The sequence below is a fragment of the Cicer arietinum genome, chromosome 5, assembly GCF_000331145.2.
Source record: "Cicer arietinum cultivar CDC Frontier isolate Library 1 chromosome 5, Cicar.CDCFrontier_v2.0, whole genome shotgun sequence".
NCBI classification, from domain to species: Eukaryota; Viridiplantae; Streptophyta; class Magnoliopsida; order Fabales; family Fabaceae; genus Cicer; species Cicer arietinum.
In genome coordinates this window covers 3,067,238-3,093,137 of record NC_021164.2, presented here as the reverse complement: position 1 = coordinate 3,093,137, position 25,900 = coordinate 3,067,238, and the positions used below count along the sequence as shown (strand labels likewise).

The following is a 25,900-nucleotide window of genomic DNA, read 5'->3' as shown; positions in this document are numbered from 1 at the left end:
GTTATTTTATTCCATTTCGTTTTGCTCCCTTCATTTTAAAATATCTAAATAATTAGGATTGTTTTAGTTTCTGGATTAGTTTTATTTTAATAATTTGGAGTTTTAAAATTTGGGAAAGAAATTTAAGGTTTAGAAGATGAAGAATTAAATGAAGAAGAGGAAGTTAGTGATTTTTTCTTTCTTTCTTTCTAATTAGTGAGTCATGGACTAGAATCACAACGTTTTATTTAGTTAAAGATCAAAATTATGATTTATTATTTTTATTTAGATTTTTTTATATAAGTAAAAAAAATTAAATATCACCTTAAACTTAGTAATTCACACACAAATGCGAATTATTGGGTTCGAATCTGAATTAAATGTTCAACGTAATAAACTAATTTAAAATATTTTTTATTTAGTATTTATTTGATAAAATAAGCTAATAGCCGATAATTTATAGTTCATAATTAATAACAATTAATAAGCTATTAAACTAAATAAAGTGTTTGATAATGTTAGTAGGCTCAATTAATTTTAAAATATAAAATAGCATAAAAGGACATATTTAATTAATAAAAAATTATATTAATTAATCCTTAAAATATTTTAGAATTAGTAATTTAAAATTATGTTTTATCAATTTAAAATTTATTAATTAAATTGATAATGTAATTAAATTGAGATGAGATAATGTAATTAAATTTCTCACAATAATCATTCACATATTAAAATTTAAGAAAATTAATATTTTAATTTTGTATTAAAATGAATTTCTACGTCATTGTGATTTTTCAAAATATTGTTAATATTTTTTTTATTAAACGAACATTAAAATCACTTTAAATTGATTTTATGTTGATTAGAACCAATGCACATGTGATTAGAATTAATGTCTAGGTGATCACTAAGTCAGAATCCTTTGAAGTGTATTATGTTGATTCAAATCAATCCAAAGGTGATTCGAATCACCCTGTTTTGAATTGGATTTGTGTTGATTCGAATAAAAACTCAAATGCGATTCAAATCAAGCACATGTTTTTGGGGGGTTTTTAATGCATCAGAGGTGTTTATTTTCATGTTACACTATAAATATTCTTCACCCACTTTCATTATAACATTACGTTCATAATTTCTTCTCCATTTTCTCTTATATAAAGAACTCTTTGAAATCTCTTAGACGCCATTTGATGTGAGTGATTCTTGGTGAAATTCTTAGCTAAGCAGAGCTCTGTGATAAAGAGTGTTCAATTAATTGTGAGAGTGATAGGAGTTTATCATCTACAATTAAGAGAAAAGAAAAAGAAGAGATTTCGTTTCACCATCTATAATTAAATAAATAGTTGATTTTTAATGGAATTCACTGAGTATAATTAAGGCATATAATATCTTTGGAAAGTTGTTTCAGATACCTTTAAGTGTTTGTAGTTACATGATATTATGATGCTATAAATAAAAAATATAACAGACACTTGAGAAATGAGTTTTGATAGCCTCTTATTTTTACATAGTTTTCTCTTCTTTGTTTTTATTTCCTTCATAATTTTTGTTTGCTTCCCTTAGATTGGATTGTTATTATTGAAGTTTATTGATGATGACCATGGAAGGTTAAGCTATTGTCAATCCAAGATAACAAGAACTTTGGTTTGAATGGATTGGAGATGTTTATGGAGTATGTTGTTAAAAATGGATTTCAATTATAGTGGTGGAGAGCATTGGAACCGAAAAACATCTTGACTTACCATCATGGTGGGTAGAAGGAATAAGTTGATATTTAGGTACATACTACTACGCCAAAATTAACTTTTTATAGCTCATATAACATATAACATAGCGCTTATATTATAATTATAATCGCTATTAAATATTACACGGACATCACAAAACACAATACTTGTATTATAAGGCTATTAAATATTACCCAGACAAAACATAACGTTTTTTACATAAGCACTATAGAAGCAAATGGATGTCCAAGTTGTTTTTCTTTTGCAAGTATGATAACAACAAATTAGGGAATTATATGTCTTTATATTGATGAGGTAGTAGAAAGTTATTTGGGGTTGAAATGGTTGTTATGGTGTATAGATGAGTGTCGAAAAGAAGAAGGTAAACTTGCTACTTTCCTACTACATTTTTCTCTGTTTTCTCTTTTTTCTGTTTTTATGTAGAAAATCTCCTCTTTTGTTTGATTTTTGTTTTCAATTTATAGACTTCAATTCTCTCTATTGATGATTTTTATGTTTATGAGATAAATTAAATTCTAATTTGTTTTTGTTCTGCAGAGAAATTGACTTGCAAAGATTAAAGTGAACAAATGAGACTCAACTTTTCATTATTTGTATTCTTGGTGAAGACTTTGACCTTACTAAGGAAAAAAGAAGTGACCTTACTGATGTTGAAAAACAGGGAAGAGGAGTGCTGAGGGAACTGCACACACATTATTTTTTACTTTTGTTATTGCTGTTAGTATTACATTTTTTGTTTGATTACTTTTGGGCCAAATGTAAATTGAACACTTATGTGAAATGGACTCAAAATTGAGCCAAATTATAAAGTGATAATTTTTTATATTTTATAACAATAATTGCAAAATGTTAGAATTAAACATATTATTATTTATTTGTGAAATCATTTTTTAATTGGCCTGATAAAATTGAGAGTATTACAGACATGAACACATGTCAGACACCACGACACACCTTCGATAAAAATTGTTGATGCTACATAGTTGATAAGCTCTATAGTGTTCATTCTACATAGTATGCTTAATATATTCTAAGTTATTTTGACAACTTTGTTTGGTATTCATCCTTAAGTAAAAAAAACAACAGAAAATGTTAATGATGCATTGAGAGAACTGTTAAATGTTAATTTGATAATATTTCATTGTTATCTTTTTCCTTTTTTGAATTCAATATATTATTTAATCTTTTGCATATCTTGTTGGTTTATGTATTTGATGCTTACATAGATACTTGAATTACATGTTACAGCCTAGATAGTTAATCTCAGATAGCGGTGCGTCGCGGCCATCTTCGGAAACCGGGATAGCGGGTTGCGGGATACCGAGATGACCTCTACATGAATAATACTATATAAACATGCATAATTAAACAATGTCTCAAACTCACAGTCTAAATCAAAACATACATTTAGATACCAAATAGTCTTAATCAAAATATAGATTTAGATACCAAATATCATCACGTTCTTCAACATAGTAGAGTAATAAAATTAACAAAATATTAAAACTAAAATGCATGTTATAGGAATCAAAAATCATCATCATCTTTCAACATAGTCTTCTTCCTCTTCTTCCTCCTCCTCTTCCCCATCAATTTCAATATATTCTTCGTTCTCCTCCTCCTCATCCTCATCATCTTCAACATAAATAGGTTCAACTTCTTCAACATCTTCTTCTACCACCACTTCCTTTGATATTGCTTCTTATGCTATTGCCCTAGATGCACTTGCAGCTGCCTTTTCTTTTGTCGCCCGCCTAGTGTAGACCACCGGCTCATTAGCCCCACTTGCATTGGCAACATCAGTCCAAGTTGATTATCACCAGCATAAACTAATTCTTCAACAAATTCATTGATATAATCATCATCATCATTCAAGATGATTGGATCAATCACATCACGACAATCATATCGCTCTTTCAAAGCCTGGTTATACTTAACGAAAATCAAGTCTTCCAACCTCTTATGCTCAAGTCTACTTCTCTTCTTGGAATGAATCTAAGTATCATAGTTTAAAATGTTAGTTTACTAAATTAATATGAACCTACATAGTAGAATACTCTATAACTTAATAATAAGTATTAAGTATTAACTTACATACTCAAAAATACTCCAATTACGCTCACATCCTGAAAAACTGCATGTCAAACTCAACACTTTAATGGCCAATAATTGCAAAAGGGGAGTATGTGCTCCATAAGTCTTCCACCACTCAACTGCAATGAAACAATCATTTTCATTTTATACAAGTTGTTGTGTGCTAAAAAATTTAAGAAGAAAATAAATGAAGTTCCAATCCAATTACCGGGAACTAATGTTGCCCTTTGTCGTATTGCTCCACTCAATCCAAAGAGACCATTAACAATCTTATATTCTGACAATTGTGTTGTAGTCATGTCACTCATTTGATGACTTTCACTAAGTGTTTTGATGCATAAGTGAAGACCTCCCACCAATATGGGATCATTCTCAATTTCTGGTTTGCTATAAAAATACTTCGGATTTAGGTAGTAGCCTGCAGCATGCAATGGATGATGAAGTTGACATTTCCACCTTTCATCAATGATTGCAAATACATCTATGTACTTGCTTGCTTGTTCATTGAAAAATTTTCGAATATCCTCATTGGCCTTGATCACTGCTGCATATATATATATATCCCATTGCAGGTTTTTTCTCATTATCAACAAGTCTTAACACTTGTACAAGAGGTTCCATAACCTTAAGAGTGTAGATGATATCATTCCAAAATGATGTCAAAAGTACAATACGAGTTGCCTTCTTTCCCTTAGGATCATTAGCTGCCTTGGACTTCAACCATTCTTCTGAAGTGAACATCTTTCTAAGGTTGGTTTTTTGTTTATGCAATCTTTGCAAAGTAAGAAATGTGGTAGCAAACCTTGTGACTCCATGTCTAACCAATTCAACATTGTCAGTGTTCTTCCTCATTATGTTCAACGCCAATGTGTGGTTATAAATGAAGTCAACGAGACTAATCTCTTTTTGAATAACCGTTTTAACCTTAGCAATCTTTCTGATATCTTCTAACATCAGGTCTAGATAATGTGCAGCACACGGAGTCCAAAACAAGTGTGGTCTCTTGGTAGTTAGTAATTTACCAGCTCATACATAATTACTTCCATTGTCAGTAACCACCTGCACAATATTTTGCTCACCAATCTCCTCAACATAATTTTCCAATAGCTCAAATATTTTAATTTCAGTTTTCATGTAGGCAAAAGCATCAATACTCTTCACAAACATTGTTCCTGCTGTGGAATTCACCAAGAAATTTATCAAAGTCCTATTCTTTCTGTCCGTCCAACCATCTGACATAATTGAGCATCCGTATTTTGCGCGATGCAATTGATGACCATTCAACAAAGCCTTTGTATATTCCAACTCTTTTTCAAGGAGTGGAACCCTCAACTCATGATAGCTTGGAGGTTTCAAATGAAGATCGTAATTTCCAACTTCTTCCAACATCAACTTGAAGCTTTTTGATCTTGCAACACTGAAAGCAATTTCGTTTGTGTAAAAAAAACGAGCAATATATTGTACCGTTCTTGCTCTTGCTTCTTTGTCACAAGTATCAATTATGCTTGTTTGTCTCTTGTATTTCCCCAATTTGTGTTCTGCTTTTTTCATTAACATTAAATCCAAGGAACCTTTTGTCTTCTTGGCAGCCGGTAAAGGGGCTTCAATTGCCTTTTTTCCACTTTGAATTCTCCTTATTTCAACTACATCATCATTAATATCATCGTCAATTTGAACTTCCATCTCATTTAATATTCCATCTTTTAGTGCTTGTTTCTCATCATAATATGTCTGCAACAATAGCTTACAATCTGGTGGTATTTTTCTGCAGCTTTTTACGTCTCCCCTTATTCCTAACTGATGTTGTCTTGCTCTAGTAATTCCTCCACTAGTTTCAACTTGACAGAAATCACATGTCACCTTCTTCCTATTATTCTTGTCTTTTACACTATTAAACTGCCATGCTAGGTCAATATTATCTCTGGTTGGTTTAAACATTCCAAATTGTGGGGTTTTAGATGATGTTGTCATGGCTATTTGCAGAACAGACAAAGAAAGAAAGGAAGTAGAAAAAAACAAAGAGAAGTAAATTAAATTAACAAAAACATAATTAAATTAAATTAAATTAACAAAAACAAATTAAATTAAATTAACAGAATGAAAAAAGAAGTAAAAAGAATTAAATTAAATAAACAAAAACAAAAATTAGAAGTAAATTAACAAAAAAATGAAGTAAATTAAATTAAATTAAATTAACAAGAACAAATTAAATTAAATTAACAGAATGAAAAAAGAAGTAAAAAGAATTAAATTAAAACAAAAAATAGAAGTAAATTAACAAAAACAGAAGCAAATAAAATTTAATTAAATTAACAAAAACAAATTATTTAAATTTACAGAATGAAAAAACAGTAAAAAGAATTAAATTAAATTAACAAAAAAGAAGCAAATTAAATTAAATTAACAAAAACAAATTATTTAAATTAACAGAATGAAAAAAGAAGTAAAAAGAATTAAATTAAATTAACAAAAACAAAAAACAGAAGTAAATTAAATTAAATTAAATTAAATTAACAAAAACAAATTAACAAAAACAAAATTAAACAAAGTTAACAAAAACAAATTAAATTAAATTAAAAAGAAGTAAAAACAATAAAAAAGGAACACAAAAACAGAATGAAGTAAAAAAAACTAAAGAAAAAAGAAAAAATTAAAAGAAATAAAAAAAATAAGTAACTGAGGAGATGGAGAAAAGAACAGAGCAAAGAGCAACGAACCTGAGGAGAAGAACGATGAGGATGAGAACGATGGGACGAGTGAAGACAACAACTCAAAGAAATGAGATGAGAACAGTGAGATGGGAACGATGAGATGAGAATGATCAGAAACGAGAACGGGTGAATCTTTAAATTTGAAGGGTGTATTACCAAAATCACCCCTAAAACGTGTTAAAATTTAGGAGAAAAAATGGTTTTTGACGGAAAAAAAAAGTCCAGATTTTTTTCACGTTTTTTAGGGTTTTCAAACCCACGACCCGTGACCCGCGAACGCGCCCAGGTCGCGCGCGAACCCTAGTTTCTCCGCTCCTCTCTGCGCCACCGCGGCCATGTCGCTCGCCGCTCCGCTCCGGCACGATCCCGCCGCGAACCGGTGCTATTGACTACCTAGGTTACGGCCATTTTATTATAAATTTTTATTTTTTTATTGCAAGCTTGAACAACTCATTACGTTTGCTTTATGAATATTGACATGCTAATTTGTTTTTCTTAGTTGGTTGTAAGAGTCACAAGTCAATACTTTGGTATTGGATATGGTCCAGGAAAATATAAAGATAGAAAGTTCTTCAAACATTATGTATTTCATTTGATTTTGCATTCATTATTTTAAGACTGTGTATGCTCCTCTATTAATTGATGTTTTCACATATTATGGAGTATTAAAGAAACTCAAGTCTCTTTAAACTCAACCCTATAGAGAGTAAAAATGTTAATCAAAACCTGTAGTGGCTTGACTCAGTTGGTATCGAAAAATGTATACCTCTATGACATGAATGGTGTGAAAGGTTTGAATAATTAGTGATGATAAACTTTCTTTAACTTTAGATATATGATTTTATGTATTACACAAGTAGCTTATAGAATATAGAGTGAAGATTTATATTTATGGTTTCAAATATTGTGCCAAGCTTAATATCTTAATTGCAATTTGAAATATTTTAACTATTTTTTTATCGGTGCTCAAAGTAAGTTTATTTCGTTCAAGAATGCAAGAGGACTATCTAGTGCTAGCAACACTTGTTTTTTTTTTTTTAATTAGAAACAGATTTCTTATGGCTATTATGAATTGAGTTGTATTATCACATTTTATATTTTAAGTGCATTTATGTTACTATAGATTTAAATATTAGTAATAAAATCACTATAATTAATTAACGTAAAAAAATCTAGTAATTACAAATAATATTGGATTTTGATAGCATTTATTAAGCACTATTGCAGGTGACATGTCTTTTATTATTAAATATATTGGCTTAATTGCACTTTTAGTCCCTCTATTATAGATGAAAATCGAAAGTAGTCCCCCCATTTTGTTTGTCCCCAGTTTTAGTCCCAAACAGAATTTGAGTCCAAATTATGATGAGTTGTCATTTTTTAATGACGTGTCAATAAAAGTGTGACGTGGCAGACGCTTATGTGGAATAAACTCATTATTATATTATTTCTGATTAAAAAATATAATTTATATTTTTAAAAACCATTATTATAATTGTGACAATATTTTTAAAAATACAATTTAATTATTAAAATTAAGTTAAAAGAAAAAACACCTAAAATCTTAAACCCTAAACAAATCAAAATAAAAAACATTCACTCATGAACCTTAAAATAATTCTGAACCCTAAAATCATGAACTTATAATATTGTCACAATTATAATAATGGTTTTTAAAAATATAAATTATATTTTTTAATCAGAAATAATATAATAATGAGTTTATTTCACATAAGCATCTGTCACATCACCCTTTTATTGACACGTCATTAAAAAAATGACAACTCATCATGATTTGGACTCAAATTCTGTTTGGGGGACTAAAACTAGGGACAAACAAAATGGGGGGACTACTTTCAATTTTCACCTATAATAGGGGGACCAAAAGTGCAATTAAGCCAAATATATTATAACACTTCTTTTATAATAAGCGGCGTAACACGTCGCCTACTTTTAATAGCGTCGGCATTAATAATGCTTATAAGCGCTGTGAAATACCAAAATAAACACCATAAAACACATTTTTTGACATAGCGTACGAGATCAAGTTTGGAGGATGCTTTAGAGTTGGAGAAAAAAACATCTCTCAAAAGTAGGGAGGGAAGTCCTTATTAAGTAAGTTTCTCAATCCATTCTGGTGCACTGTATGAATACTTTCCTCCTTTCAACTACTCTTGGAGAGGAGATACAAAGAATGGTAAATTCCTTATGATGGAGGACAAACTAGGACACGTGAAAAGGAATATGATGGATGATTGGGAAAAATTAACTATGCAAAAAGAGTTTGGAGGTATGGATTTCCGTCATTTTTATGGCTTTAATTTTTTCATGCTAGGGAAGTAAGGTTGGAGGTTAACCACTAACCAAAATCCTATAATTTATCGTGTTCTCAAAGCTATTTATTTTGAGAAATGTAGAAACTTTCGAAACTTTCAAACAATATGAAAGTTTCGAAATGTAAAACTTTCGAACAAAATGAAAGTTTCGAAAGTTTGACATGCATGGAAAATTTCGAAGTTGTTTCGAAAGTTTGGCCATGTGAAAGTTCCGAAATGTTTTTTTTTTTTTTTTTAAGTATTTTTTTCATTTTTTTTAATATTGATATATTGCAGTGCCTAGAATGAGAGGTGCGTTTGGCCAAATTATTCGCAACTTGATAGGTGATAGAGGTGATGGTGTCGAGATAATTCAACCAACAACATCAAACAAACGACACGGCGAAGCAAATCATCATATTAATTAGGCAGCGTCGTCGAAGACAAGAGGTCCAGGATTATGACGTTGAGGCTACTAAGCATGCACAGATGGATGAGGATGTCCCTGAGCCTCCACAGATGGAGCGGGTTGAGGAACAATATGATGCACATGCTGCTGATACTAATGATATTCATGATGCTTCTGATGATATTGATGAGCAGTATCAGCAGACCGGATTCTCCAGAGGACCGACGGTGACACGTGTGTTGACACAATATGAGCATCACGTAGCTCGAAGGCTATGGGAAGGAGAGGTATATGTTAATTAATTTTTAATTATATTTAATTATTTGTTTATTTATGTTTAAGTTTATTTAATTAATTGTATATTTATATTTATGTTTAATTATATTTACGTTTAAGTTTATTTAATTAATTATATTAAATTAATTAATTTATGTTTATTTAATTTAAATTAAGTGTCTATTTAAGTGTTTATTTAAATTAAGTGTCTATTTAAGTGTTTATTTAAATTAAGTGTTTATATTTATATTAAGTGTTTATTTAAATTTATTTAATTAATTGTTTATTTAAGTTTATTTAATTAATTAATTGTTCTTTAATTACTCATAGGATCGTGGATCATTAAAAGTTATTACTCATGGTTTGAAGCTGAAGAAGTTTGCTGAAGTTCCTGTGCCAGATCCTGTAGAGCATTGGATTCGGGAATCTGGGCTGATGCATCTATCTTCAAGCTACCTCACTATGGCTTATGCTAGTCTGATGTCCGCATTTGTTGAAAGATGGCACACAGAGACCAACTCATTTCATTTGCCATTTGGAGAGATGACTATCATTTTAGACGACGTCGCGACTCTCCTTCACATCTCACCCAATGGTATATTTTTTGATGCACCTGTGAGTATGAACACTAATAATGCTGCAAGAGCTGCACATGCGTACTTAGGTGCAACATGCGAGGAAGCATGTACTAAGATTAATTATAATAAATGTGCCCAATATAGATTGCAATGGTTGCGTGATTTATATAGTCGTCTCATTCAAACTAACCAATTTGAGTGTGCGGCTAGAACGTATTTGTTGCATTTAGTTGGCTGCACTATTTTCGCTGATAAAACACATATGCGTGTTGAGGCGAAATACATTAGTTTTTTTATTGATTTACATCGTTGTCGGGATTATTTGTGGGATTCTGCGGCATTGGTTTTCCTTTATGACAATCTGGGAGATGGAGTTGTCCACGACACTCGACATTTGGGAGGTTACATGACCTTACTACAGTTATATCATTTATATTAAGTTGTGTCATTTAATTATTAAGTTGTGTTATTTTATGATGTTAATTATGTTGCAGTACTGGATTTACGAGCACTTCCCTAGGATCTGTAAGTAGGGTGATAGAAGAACGATTCATGCACATCTTCCAAGAGCATGTAGATGGACTGCAAAAAATGTTGTTGAAGGCGGATTGATGACATATCGTCGAAGACTTGATGCTTTGTTGCTCGAGGATGTAGTGTTTACACCATTTGATGATGATCGAGCTAATCATATGTTTGTATCGATTTCGATGTTTTCTGGATATCTTCGATGTGGTGGAGTCTCAGTCTCATATTGGCCGACAGTTTGGTCGTATTCAGTGCATTCCGTGTGTTGTTCCTCTGATGTCGAACAATATAGATTGGGTGTGGCATATTACTAAGAAATCAGCTGTAGCGGCCTTTCGGAGCCTATATCCTGTTGCGACTTTTCTTGGAGAGGTCGCTGCAGACTACTATGCATGGTACATTAGTGTTTCACATCCTATGATTCTCCCTCCATCCACTGTTGCACATTCGAGTCCACATACTATTGCTGCTACAACATGTTGGTTCGTCATCTTATGTACATGATGTTGTTGTTGTACATGTTGGTCCATCGGAGCGAGACCCTAGAGCAGCTGAGCTTGTATGTAAGGCCATAAATTTGGCAGCTCCATTTAGTGAACTTCATACCATATAAGTGAGTTAAGTCTCTTGTACGAAGATTAGTGATTATGTTATGTATGCTTGTGTTATGTATGATTATATTTAGTGATTATGTTATGTATGCCTGTATTATTTAATATTTTGTGTTATTTATTAAATTTTATTTTGAGTTAATCCATAATGAAATAAATGATAAATGATACAACGTAATGAAATACAAGATATTAAATTATAATCTTCATTTAATGAAATACAAGATATATTCTAATCTTCACTTAATGAAATATAAGATAATTTGTTAAATGATGGATCAATGTGTTCTCAATGCTTCATATGTGTTGCACAAACTATTTCCCATGTCTTTGCACATTCACTACAATAGTCTTTCCATTTTTGTGAGGTAGGTGGCAAAGGACAATCAGACTTCAATTTGATCTGAATAAGAAAATATTAAACATTAATTTAATAAACAACACTAATATCCTAAAAAAATAATTTAATAAACACTAATAAATTTTACCTATACCCAATGATTTTCATTGATGAATCCAATTGCTAGTAAACATTCTTTCGATTGTGCTTTTTTAGCGGAAAGAATGTCATATTCAGATTACAAGATAACGACACAAATATGACATTATATATGTGGAAATACAACTTCACGCACCTTAGTCCTGAATATCCTTTGACTTACAATATCATGTTTTTTCATGTACGCTTTCATTGCTTCTAACTCTTCTGAAAAGTTATAAATCTGATAAATATTCTTCATCCTCCAATTCATTCTCAATGCTTAACTTTCTCAAAAAAACATGAATGTTATCTAAAGGGATAACATTACCAGATATCTGCAACTTTGCCAACTCACAAGCATATGGTAATCCATGAGTTGTTCTAATTGAGCTACCACATTTTGTTTTTTCAGTACCTATAATCTTCACCCTCTACAACTGTTTGTCAATTTTTTTAAAACATTTCATTGATAGATAGTGATGTAGACTTTGAAAAAATAGTGAATTATACATGTGCTCAACATCCTTGATGGTTTTCTGAAAAGAAGATTGAATGATACATATTTGGTTCTTCAACATCATATTCACAACATCCCAACTTTTACACAAATATCCAAAACTAGTTTGCAGCATGTTTTTCAATCTCCAATGGGCAGACTCAACTCTACAAATAAATTAAATAATACAAATTAAAATAAATCACAAACTAGTAAATCATATTTTCTAAAACAAACAAATCAAATTTAAAAATACCTGTTAGATGTTGTGTTCCCCAAATGCATCACTCTATTGGTCCAAACATTGACAAACCTTTCTTTGTAAGGTGTTAACCACGAATCTTTCACATAATCAACAAAAAGAATAATATCGGCACACACTAGCTCAAAATGTTGCAGGTGGCATGTTTTTCAATCTCCAATGGGCAGACTCAACTCTACAAATAAATTAAACAATACAAATTAAAATAAATCACATAAACTAGTAAATCATATTTTCTAAAACAAAATAAATCATAACACAAATTTAAAAATACCTGTTAGATGTTGTGTTGCTAAAATGCATCACTTTATTGGTCTAAACATTGACAAATCTTTCTTTGTAAGGTGTTAACCATGAATCTTTCACATAATCAACAAAAAGAATAATATCGGCACACACTAGCTCAAAATGTTGCAAGTAATGATCATACTCCTCCACACTTGTCGAATATACAATTTTTTTCCATAAATCCATTACTTTTTCTTGTCTATCGTTTTTCACATATTGTTTGCATATTGCCCCAACATTTTTTTCAATATGAAAACGACATAGCAAATGTATTGAAGTAGGAAACACAACACTAATCGTATTCATCATGGCAAGATCTCTATCAGTCACAATAACTTTAGAAATTAAAGTCTCAGATTTGAACAACTTTCGTACCTTTTCAAATGCCCAGATGAAGTTATCTTGTCGCTCTTGTTCCAAATAAGCAAACTCAACCGAAAATGTCAAACTAGTAGATGTGACACCGACAATTTCAAGTAGTGATAACCGATATCTATTTGTTTGTATGTGATATCAAAACAAAATTAAACGTGTTTAACAACTTTATACAATCAGAATGCGTCTAAAATATATCTCTCCAAACATCTGAATTATCCTATCTTCTTGTCTAATACACATAATTTTCTTGTTGTATTAACTTCAACAGATGTTGCATTTCTGTGTATGAACCTCTCAATGATGATCGATAAGTACTCCTTGCTTTATATATTTGACTTGAAATTGTGAGATTAGCTTTTTTTTTCTCTCTTTCAAAGCATTTAAAATGAATTTGAGTGCAAGCTTATACTTTGTCATGTCATTGACAAATTTCTTCTTTTCTTCATTTAAACGCCCCAAATAAGAATGATCGGTTACAATATCAAGTAAATCATGACTGCGTGTTCCACAACGAACACTAATTTTCCATTCTTCACCGACACTTAACGGTATACATCTGAGAGTAAACGGATAATTTTCCTTATGAGAACAAGTTACTGTTGATTTAGATTTTGTTTTATATTTCCATTCATCACTGACACTTAACGGTATACATCTGAGAATAAACGAATAACTTTCCTTATGAGAACAAGTTACTGTTGATTTTGATTTTGTTTTATATCTTCCACCTCTTTCGCATCCCAAAATCAATTTGTCTTTTCTTCCCCTCTTTCCGGTTGCTTTATTTAATCGAATGGTAACAATTAAAATTCCATTTTTCCTTCCAATGGTTTTTTCCCATTCAAATATAGCTTCTCGAGAAAGAAATACCTACAAAATATGTTTCAAATAAAACATCAAATATATCGCTATAATAAAAAATTTATCGGTGATGAATTATCAGTAATAATAATACCTGATCGGTGATGAATTTTTCTGTAGAATCTATACCCTTTCTTGAAGTAGGAACATCAATTCTATTCATACCTAATTTCAAAAATAGTAATAAATTTAAACAAAAAATTAAAATTTTTGAAAGTTTCGAATTTTTTGAAACCTTTGAAGCTGACTTGTTTCGAATGTTTGAAACTTTCGAATGATATGTGTTTCGGAAGATTCATATTCATCCAAACTTTCGAAATTTTCTAAAAATTTATGTTTCAGAACTTTCAAATTCATCGAAACTTTTAAAGATTTTTATTCAATATTATTTTTTACAATGATGTTATGTATTTTATAGAACTTTTTTGTTCACCTCAAATTTTAATGATTTGGCTGTCTCATTTACGATACAGTACTAAAGTGTCATTGGCGACCTAAAAAAAAGACTACATTAATATATTTTATTATATTACTATTAATTATTATTATTATTATTAATTTATAAATAATTTTTGTCTTCATAAATTTTTTTTAATTAAATAATATTTAGGCTAAATTACATCCGCAGTCCCTTAACTTAATTTCAGGTAACGTTTTAGTCCTTTATATTTTTTTTTCTTCAGTTGATCCTTTATTTTAATTTTAAGTGACAATTTGATATTTTTTGTTTTAAAATGTCAACAATGTTGTCTTTTTTTTTACAAAATTCAAAAAAATCATCAAATTTTTTAAACAAAACCCATAAAATTCATTATCATCTTTAATAAAATACAAATTTAATCAAATTCATAACTTAAATCTTGAAATAAACTCATATTTTCATTATTTATTTGATGTTGTTGGAGATGAAAATATGAGTGTATTTGAATATTTGAGTTGTGAATTTGATTAAATTTGTATTATATTGAATATGATTATTAATTTTATGGATTTTGGTTGAAAATTTTAATGATTTTTTTTTTGAATTTTTGTATAAAAAATGATAACATTGTTGAAATTTTAAAACATAAAATATCAAATTGTCAATTAAAATTAAAATAAAGGACCAACTCAAAAAGAAAAAGAAAAGATAAAAAAACAAAACGTTACCTGAAATTAAATTAAGAGACCACAGATATAATTTAGTCTAATATTTATTATATTAAAAATATGTAAATATTAAAAAATGTTTATAAAATCAAAAAATCAACCCTAATCCCCAAATTTTTAATATAAAATGTCTTATTTTGATTACCAAAAACCCAACAATAACAATTTTTCAGCATTCATCTTGTGTGGCGGTGGAGTATCAACCTCACCATTAATTATTTGCATTTGTTATATAAAAAGCTTGAAACTTGTGTAGCATTAAGGGATGGTAACTGAGAAAACAAGATTTGAGGCATTGAAAATGTCCTTTAAATGATCAGGAAAAAGTTTGATAAATTTTCCATCTTTCACTTCCCAAATGGATTGGGTCAAAATTTCATTTTCAATTAAAAACAGTCTTTTGCCATTTCAAATTCGGCGAAGAGTTAGCAGAAACACCAGATAACATAAGAGCATAGCAAGGAAAGAAAAAGGGGGTAACGAGAACCTGAAAAAGAAGAATCATTAGAGTCAAAAGGGTAACCCCGATAACCATCATTGTTATTGTCGTCGATCAGAACAAAGGGTGATTCTGATGCTTATGCCGATCAGAACAAAGGCTATAGAGAAAGATGCGCGACCCTCTTTTTTCCATGTCACCAATGACACTTCAGCACCACATCATAAATGAAAAAGCTAAATCATTAAAATAGGAAGCGGACTAAAAATAGTACATAAAATATGAAACTGGGGAATCAAAAATCCGAATTTTAAAATAGAGGGACCAAAAATTAAATTTAGACAAAAATATAATGACTAAATGCATTTAAGCCAAGTAAAAATTAAAACACAGATCAATTACCTTTAAAATCAATTTTATAAAAATTAATTTCATTCAAAACAAGGTAGAAACTCGCCCTAAACAAAAACGTAGCCCAGTGGCTAAATTGATCATAGAGGACACTCTGAAACCATGCAAGCAATAAAGCATTCAATTTCAGTTCTCACTTTTTATAATCTGCATTTACTTATTCTGCAATTATCAAACATTAAGATCCAAATTCATTTCTAACTTACTTTTAAAAAACAATATGAATTCAATCTCAGATGCGATACGATCTACAAGTACAAAGTAAGAAAGAATAAAGTCTTTCAAACAAAGGAGAGCCTCAAGACCATTTCCAAGCATGCCATGATCCCATATGATTGAGCCCTGAAATGAAGAAAGAATTTTGTTAGAGGGTTTAGCCATTTTTAAATACTTTTGGTTCAAGATACTGAACATTAGAAGACCTTTAACAGAACTGGTCTAAAAAAGTAAAAGATAATTAATCAATAACTTCCAGTGTAAAATGTAAATGGCAAACACTGGGATGTTTATTTATAACATAACCAAAACAATATAATACAGTTGAATGAATTGAGTTTGTTGATGCATCAATAAATTTCATAATCAAGTAGGTATTATAACAAAAAATAAATAAATAAATAAATAAAGGACCTGTGTAGTGTCTATTAACTTCACATTATCTAACTTGCAAATATACTGTCAATTGGAAAAGTAAAAAATAGAAACAGACTAGGGCTCAAAGGTGTGTGGATAACTAGATGGGGGAATGTATGGACAATTCAGCCGTCATAACGATAACTATAACTAAGATTAAAGATTTTGTTCAGACTATGATACTTTATGTTGGTTGTGGGCATGTAGATCTGGTTATGGCCGTTTCCCGTGACATATTTCATGTCCCCAAGTTCTCAAAAACAAATAGTCATTTCTTCTTACAAAGTGCAGTAGCTTGGCAGGAGTGCAGTAAGTTAGTTATCTGGGCATTTGGACATGTCCACTAAACCGGAAAGTTTTTTTACTTCAACCACCATTTTTTCAGGTATTATGCATTACAAGAATAAGGTCCCCTATCTCTATGTATGCTATTCCGCCAATGCTTGGGTCAGTTAGAATTTCATTTTGACCACATCACATCTTTTATGTACAGACTTTTTTTCTCATACTCAGCAACATTTTGCTCACAGGTTTGGTGTAAAGGGACAAAGAGAAATTCCCCTCTATCGCTGGGAACCTATCCAACTACCAACCTACTTCCATTGGACACGTGAACAATAGGGAAGTAAAATTTCTGGTTGTAAATGGGATTGGAAATGCTAATAGGTATCACAAAAAAGCTAAAACAGTTTAAAATAATTAGCTATACAGAGCATGAGAATTAATTTGCAGTCACATTCCAATTTAAAAAAGATAATACTCTGAATGTTCGGATACAAGAAAAGGAAAAAATAGTTAGGGTCAACTAGGGCAGTTAGTTAACTAGTAAAACATAGAGTACATAGATTAGGGGAATGGCTAGATAAGTAAACAAATAGGGGATAAGGTTAGGGGAAGCATTCATTCAATCAAATTGTTCATTCCTTTTCAAATGTTTCAACTTTCAATCAAATTTTCCAATTCTTTGCTGCTGGCCTGTAACACTGGCATAATTGGGAGACCCGTTTCTCAACCTAGGAAATAATATGCAATCTGCTCGAGACAGAGTAAAGACTACTGTCAGTGGGCCAAAGATACAATATCTTTGTCGTAATTTTAATTTGGCAATGCCTAAACTAGCAGCACACCTCTTACAAGAAACGTTAATAGAATTTCATCAAATGCAAGAGAAGTCAAAACCTAAACCCCAAACCAAAATTTAATTTGTTCATTGTTTCTATCATGGGATAACTTGAAAATGTCTAATCACATATAATTGTTAATTCCATTGGAACAAAGGCCTATCATCAATTCTCTGCAAAATATTTTCTTAATCAAACAAGAGGAAATGCTCTTTGTTCTTTGTCGCCTCTTTTCAACATACTGATATTAAGATTTTTCATACTAGCAGATGCAACTTCTGATGCAAGCAAATCAAATTGAAGCAGATAACAAAAATTCAAAATCTAATGCAACCAAATGAAATCAAAACCACAAAAATGCAAGAGCCAAAATAAGGTGATTACCCCTCATCAACGTGCATTAAGAGCCATGAGCATGTTCTGCCCACCAGGAAGGTAAGAGACATTAGGAGACTTGGCCAAAGTAGACGCCACTTCCCTGGAAGCCTCAATCCTCCTAAGCTCAATCAACCCCATACCAGCACTAGCAGTAGCATCAGAAATCAGCTTAGCAGCATCACTCTCTCCCTCAGCACGGATAATTGCAGCGCGACGCTCCTGTTCTGCCTTCATCACAACAAATTTAGACCTCTCTGCCTCCTGCTGCGCCACCTGCTTCTGCTCAACAGCCCTGATATTGGATCACACAGAGAATCAGTACATAAAATGACATGTTCGAAGTATAGTTAATTAATTAGTTGGTTACAGTTAATAAGTGAGTATAGTTTATTCATCAACTCATTATTTTATTAAGGTTAGTTTACATCCTGTTAGTAAATTAGTTAGTATGTTACAGTTAGCTAGTACTGTTGGTTAGTATAGTTAGAAATGAATGCCCAACTTGATCCCTGAAATAGTTGGCACCAACAAGTTGGTCCCAAAAATTAAAAATTGACAAAATCGTTCTCGATATCATAAATTGTCGGTGATTTTAGTTCAAACAATAATTGTTAGCAAACATTTCAAATTACTCCCTAAAATGGAATACCTAGTATCAAGTCGTCTGTCCCTAAAGATTACAAATAATATCAAATTAGTCCTTATATTTGTTCTTTAAATCTCAAATGGCTACCTCTCAATTCGCTACTCAAAATACATGGATTTAAATAACCAACAATTTACAATTGAGCAAATACCACTTTGATCACTCAAATTGTAGGACTAATCAACTTAGTCCACCACACAATCAATATTCCAAAATGATTCACAAAATTGTTAAATGTTAATCGAATTCATCCGCCAGTCTATGTCTATTACCAAATGCATACCCGAGACAGTATTCACTTAGGGAACTAGGTTAGTGTATGGGACTAGATTGATATACTCCTACAATTTCATGGGCTAAATTAGGTATCTACAATTACATAAATGCTTTTGTCAATTTTCTAATTTGATGACATTATACAAATTTCAAGAACCAAATTGGAGATTCACTCATATAATCTATGTAGCACCAACACAACATCAAAACATAAAATTACATTCAATTCAATCAGTTCCATTTTGTAAAATTATTATCAGTGTCAACATGTCAGTGTCAATTATCCATGCTTCATAGCATATAGTCTATTAAGAAATTCTATAATTTATCTTGAATAACCTATTAAGAAAGTCTATCAGTAAATTCTATAATTATCGAAGGTGTGTCCCAATGGTGTCCAAAACTGACACCTTAATTACACAATCAATCAATTCATTTACTTAAATCTATAACTTATATTGAATAACAATAGAACAAGATTAGTAAAAAAAAATAGAACAAGAAATTTAATTTACCTAGAGAATTCAGCTCCATAAGACAAATGAGTAATAGCGACATCATCAAGAAGAATATTAAAATCCTTAGCACGTCTAACAAGACTATCCCTAACAAGAGCAGAAACCTGAGGCCTATCGGTAAGAAGCTGATCAGCATTAAACTGAGCAACAACAGCTTTAAGAACTTCATTACCAATAGAAGGAAGAACCTTCTCATCATATTCAAGTCCAAGATTCTGAACAATAGTAGGAAGACGCTGTGTATCAGGACGAGAAAGAACACGTAGCGTAAGATTCACCATCTGGAGATCTTTCGTTCCGGAAATCGAAGAAAATGTGTGTGGACGAGTTCGGATGTCGAAGATGTAGGGTTTTTGAACCCATGGGATTAGGAAGTGTGTTCCTTCGCCGATTGATTCTTCCAGAATGCCGCGGAAACGGTCGAAGAGGACGGCGCGTTGGCCGCCGTCGACCGTGTAAAGTGAGGAGTTTACGGCGGTTGCGGCGGCGCCGAGACCGAAGGCGAAACGCGCTATGTTCGAGAGAATGGATGCTGCTGCTTGGCCGCTTCCCATTTTCTTTTTGTTGGAATGAGAGATTGGAGAAAGAAATGGTTTTAGGGTTCTTAGGAAATGAAAGGTTTTGGTTTTCTTTTACGTGGAATTTTTGCTTATATGTTTTAGTTTGCTTGTAGAAGGGTTCTATTATTAGTTGTCTAAAGATTTTAGATGTCTAAAGATTTTAGTTGTAAATAATTAGATAAATTATTTTTATAATTAAAAATTATAAAAAATGGAAAACTTACAAATTTTGGTTGTGTTAAATTTTTACAAATTTTGGTTGTGTTAAATTTTTGCATGTCCTTTTGTTGTGCTCAAGCTTGCCACAATTTTTGCATTTCAGTTGAAAGTGTTAGTAGTAATATGTTTGACTTTTTCAGTTCATTGTTACTTTTATTTCTCTATTTTTTAGATCTGTCTAGTGCTCTCCTTATTATAGGGGGTTTATTGGTTTACTTTTTGATATAGACCATATAGTATGACCATTTGTTGGTTTTTATAAGATTCATTATCATTTGTCTAGAATATAACAATCAGGCTCATACACCTTAGTAAAACAGAGATAATTAACAATAAATAATAAATTAGAATCATCATCATAACTGAAAACTACATTTATAAATATAGTTTACAACTTGTTTATTAGATTCATAAAATATTACATCTTGAAAACAAACTACAATTGATTGATTACATCATAAAACAAAATATTAAATTCCAATTCCACGAGTTTGGAACTGATTTTCTGATGCTAATTTTATGTCTCGTGTTTCTCCCGCTGCTAAATAAAAATAATAGTAATAATAATAATAATTGGAGTGAGATAAAATATCTCAGTGAGCTCTAAAAATAAAAGAGAAAAACAAGTTTTTCATAAAAGTGTGCAAAACGTGAAAAATAATTATACATCTCATAATAAAGATATTATTATTATACATATATATATATATATATTGTGAAAAACATATGCATGACCTCAAAACTTTTCCTTTGGAATAAGGAAAAGTCTCTCAATATCTTAATGTGGGTCACTAAGATAATTGAGTCCTGATTGGTAAAGGTGGTCTGGCCAAACCTCAATCATCGTCCTGATTGTTCTCCTTTATTTTATGTCTGAAATAACCTAAATGTGTTAACTATCCATGCCAATTACATGATGAATAACCAAGGGCGGAAGCGTACCTGTGGGAATTGCCATTGATGAAATCTTGGGATGATGATGATAGAGCCAATGGGTTGGGTGATCTTCCTCATCAAAACACCCTGAAGACCTTGCTCTCTTGATGGGGATAGAGAGAACCAGAGAGTTTTCTCTTTTAGGGTTTTGAAACTGAATGGTCTTGTTGTGTTTGCCTTGGGGGCCATTACCCCTATATATAACTATTATTAGTTATATCCCAAATTGCAGTATTTCCAATTCAGCCACTCATTAAATTAGAAACTGCTTGGTATCTACACAATTAATTTTCATAACTATTATGCTCTTTAGCCATAAACTATTATATATTATTTGACCCCTAGTTTATTGGCTAATTATATAATGACCCTAACACACTTTATTAATTAATTACATATGTGACCCATAAATCTTACAATCTCCCACTGGTCACACATGTATCCTTAGGAGTGTGTTAGACTTTATGACGTCAAAAATGTCATTATAATTACCTTGAGTATAATCCAAATTGTCCCGTCCATTAATCATATCAGCACATGGAACCAAAAAGGCTTTCGTCATAATAAGCATAACTAAACCCATCAATGATCACCCGTACTGACACAACTAAATGACATAGACCCATTATGAAAAGTGTAGCATGAAAATTACATGAAGTTGGTCAATGCATGTCAATTTTCAACTGGTCCTACTTTATCGAATGAGATCATACCATAACTTAAATGTACAAAGTAACCAAAAACTGAATACTTTAAACTTTATTTCTGATCAGAAAGTCCAAATACAATGTATTTGTACTTTACAATTAAACATAGAACATGAATTACATAATGGACGAAACTCCCACTAAAATCAAGATTCCTCAAACTGTAGCACACCCATGTGAGCAGTATGCTCATGAAAGACCTTGGGTGGTAGACCTTTAGTGAGTGGATCCGCAATCATGGAGTTTGTCCTTAAGTGTTCTATGGATATCTGTCCACTTTGTACCTTCTCTTTAACAACTAGGAACTTAATGTCAATGTGCTTTGACTTGGTTGAGCTCCTATTATTGTTAGAATACAGGACTGCTGATCTATTGTCACAATACAACTTGAGTGGTCTTTCAATCCCTTCAACTATTTGCAGCCCCGTGACAAAATTTCTCAGCCAAATGCCCTGGTCAGATGCCTCATGAATTGCTACGAATTCTGCTGCCATGGTTGATGAAGCAGTAAGACCTTGCTTGGCACTACGCCAAGAAACTGCTCCACCAGCTAACAGAAAGACATAGCCTGAAGTTGATCTTAAGCTGTCTTGGCATCCCGCAAAATCCGAGTCAGAGTACCCAGTGATCTCTAACTGGTCTGACCTCCTATATGTGAGCATGTAGTTTCTTGTTCTCTTCAAATATCTCATGACCCTCTTGGCTGCTTTCCAATGGTCAAGACCTGGATTGCTTAAATATCTGCCTAAAATCCCTACTATGAACGCTATGTCTGGACGCGTACATACTTGGGCATACATAAGACTCCCTACAGCTGAAGCATAAGGGATCTTTTGCATTTCTTGAATTTCCAAACTTCCCTTAGGGCACTGTTTGAGACTAAACTTGTCTCCCTTAGCAACTGGGGTGTCCCCTGGTTTGCAATCCTGTAACCCAAACCTTTTGAGAACCTTATCGATATAGCTCTTTTGTGACAATCCAAGAATACCTCGAGATCTGTCTCGGTGTATCTGAATTCCTAATACAAAAGAGGCGTCACCAAGATCTTTCATCTCAAAATGCTTTGATAGAAATTTCTTAGTTTCGTGCAACATGCCTATATCGTTAGTGGCAAGCAGTATGTCATCAACATACAAGACCAGGAAAATATGTCTGCTCCCACTGAACTTATGATACACACAATCATCAACTGTATTCATCTCAAAACCAAATGAGAGAATTACTTGATGAAATTTATGGTACCATTGACGAGAAGCTTGTTTTAGCCCATAAATGGATTTTCTTAGTTTGCACACCATATTCTTTGGGTCTCCCAACACAAAGTTTTCTGGCTGCACCATATAGATCGTCTCATCAATGTCGCCATTGAGAAAAGCTGTTTTTACATCCATTTGATGAAGCTCCAAATTAAAGTGAGCAACAAGAGCCATGATTATTCTTAAAGAGTCCTTCGATGAAACCGGAGAGAAAGTCTCTTTATAATCAATCCCTTCCTTTTGAGTATAACCCTTAGCTACAAGACGTGCCTTATATCTCTCCACATTACCATTGGAATCCCGCTTGGTTTTAAAAATCCATTTGCAACCAATGGGTTTCTTTCCTTCAGGTAATGGGATAAGTTCCCAAACTGAATTGTCTTGCATAGACTTGTACTCCTCATTCATTGCTTCGATCCACTTATCTGAACGAGAATCTTGCATGGCTTGATGAAAGTTGACTGGGTCGTCTTCCGTCATGCCAACATTTTCCTCTACCTCATTGATAAATACTACATAATCATCCGAAATAGCATTTTTCCTTTCTCTAGTGGATCTCCGCAATGGAGCTGGCTCTTGAGGCACTTGTTCTTGAGGATCTTGAATTTGATCTGGATTTTGTTCTTCCTGAACAACCAGATCATCTTGAGTTTGTTCAATAATGGGAAAGTCAATTGGTGGAAGAATCAGTTCTGGAATTGTTACCGATTCTTCCTCAAAGACAAAATCTTTAACCTTAATCTTCCCCCCAAACTCAATATCCTCAAAGAACGTTGCCGTTCCCGTCTCAAAAATTGTTCTCAAATTAGGATCATAAAATTTATAGCCCCTTGATTTTTCTGAGTACCCTATAAAATAGCTGCTAATTGTTCGGGGTTCAAATTTCTTTTCATTCGGCCTATAAGGCCTTGCCTCAGCTGGACATCCCCAAACATGAAGGTGCTTCAGACTAGGCTTACGCCCAATCCAAAGCTCATAAGGTGTTTTAGCCGCTGCCTTAGTTGGTACTCTATTAAGAATGTATGCTGCTGTTTTTAATGCCTCTCCCCAGAGTGACTCTGGCAAGGTGGAATGACAAATCATACTCCTTACCATATCCTTAAGAGTCCTGTTTCGTCTTTCAGCTACACCATTCATGCTGGGTGACCCCGGCATAGTGTATTGTGGGACGATTCCACATTCCTCTAGGTATTTGGCAAATGGTCCCGGACGTTGTTCACCTGAACCGTCATATCTGCCGTAGTATTCACCACCACGATCAGATTTGACCTTTTTAATTCTTTTATTAAGTTGATTCTCAACTTCTGCCTTAAAGGATTTGAACACGTCTATTGATTGGGACTTTTCGTGAATTAGGTAAAGGTAGGCATATCTAGAATAATCGTCTATGAATGATATAAAATATTGTTGACCATTCCAAGAAGGAGTTGGAAATGGCCCACAGATGTCCGTATTTATCAATTCTAAGACGTTTGTAGCTCTATATGCGCCTAATTTCTTATCTTTAGTCTGTTTTCCTTTAATGCATGCCACACAAACGTTAAAGTTTGTGAAGTCAATGGAGTCTAGAATTTCATCTGACACAAGTCGTTCAATTCTATTTCTAGAGATGTGTCCTAGACGCTTGTGCCAAAGCACCCCTGAATTGAAATTGTCAATTTTCCGCTTAGTACTACGTGATTCCACATTCAAGGTTTCATTATAGTTAGCCACAGTTTCCAACAAATAAAGATTATCATAACCAGAAAGTAAACCGGTTCCAACAACATTCGAATTTAAAGACAAAGTAAATTCTTTATTCCCGAATGAACAATAATATCCTGATTTGTCCAAATAAGAAATAGAGACCAAATTCCGTCTAAATGACGGTACAACAAAAGTGTCTTTTAAATCCAAATAATGACCGGAACTTAATAATAATCTAAATTTTCCTATGGCTTCAACTTCTACCTTCTTCCCATCTCCTACATAGATGCATCTTTCAGTATCACTAGGCTTTCGGAAGTTCAGGCAACCCTGCATTGAAACACTGATGTTAGTAGTTGCACCAGAGTCTAACCACCAAGTGTTTCCAGGTACTGAAGCTAAATTAACCTCAGAACAGACCAAAGACAGAATCATACCTTTCTTAACACGCTAAGCGTGATATTTGGCACAATCCTTCTTCACGTGTCCAGAACTCCTGCAGAAGAAGCAGTTGTTATCCTTAGTCTGCTTCTTTTGTTCTGGACCCTTAGCAGCAGCTTTGTTCTTGGGCTCCTCAATTCTTTTCCTTTTGCCCTTGTCTTTAGAGATGCTAGTAAAGTGAGCACTTTCAGTCCTATCTTGCTTCAGCCTGTCCTCTTCTTGCACACATAATGAAATGAGCTCATTAAGAGTCCATTTCTCCTTTTGACAATTATAAGTCACCTTAAACTGACTGAATTGCGAAGGAAGAGACAGCAATACTAAATGAATGAGTAAGTCATCTGACAACTCAAGCTTTAGACCTTTAAGCTTAGAAGCAATGTTGGACATCATCATAATGTGCTCTCTTATATTTCCCTTGCCTTGATACTTCATGGAAATTAAATTCTGAAGCAAAGAACTTGTTTCAGCCTTATCACTTTTTACAAAGCGTTTTTCCATCTCAACAA

The 25,900-nt window shown here is 32.3% G+C and overlaps 2 protein-coding genes and 1 long non-coding RNA gene across 3 annotated transcripts; all 3 read right to left on the bottom strand.

Annotated features, from left to right (window-relative positions):
• Positions 1–3,267: 3,267 nt before the first annotated feature.
• Positions 3,268–5,792, bottom strand: LOC101498071 (uncharacterized). The gene is made up of 6 exons (XM_004499584.1): positions 4,862–5,792; positions 4,355–4,780; positions 4,030–4,239; positions 3,822–3,940; positions 3,513–3,722; positions 3,268–3,414 (listed from the first exon to the last, which is right to left on the bottom strand). Exons 1-6 carry the CDS (start codon positions 5,790–5,792, stop codon positions 3,268–3,270), a joined length of 2,043 nt encoding a protein of 680 aa, XP_004499641.1.
• A 5,674-nt stretch (positions 5,793–11,466) lies between these two features.
• Positions 11,467–14,850, bottom strand: LOC140920585 (uncharacterized). Its single transcript, XR_012163304.1, has 4 exons — positions 14,110–14,850; positions 12,763–14,024; positions 11,738–12,393; positions 11,467–11,652 (listed from the first exon to the last, which is right to left on the bottom strand). It is a non-coding gene; the product is annotated as an uncharacterized lncRNA (long non-coding RNA).
• A 1,267-nt stretch (positions 14,851–16,117) lies between these two features.
• LOC101492879 (prohibitin-3, mitochondrial) lies at positions 16,118–20,273 on the bottom strand. Its single transcript, XM_004499568.4, has 3 exons — positions 19,584–20,273; positions 18,153–18,438; positions 16,118–16,356 (listed from the first exon to the last, which is right to left on the bottom strand). Exons 1-2 carry the CDS (start codon positions 20,138–20,140, stop codon positions 18,159–18,161), a joined length of 837 nt encoding a protein of 278 aa, XP_004499625.1. The 5' UTR covers positions 20,141–20,273; the 3' UTR covers positions 16,118–16,356; positions 18,153–18,158.
• Positions 20,274–25,900: the final 5,627 nt, after the last annotated feature.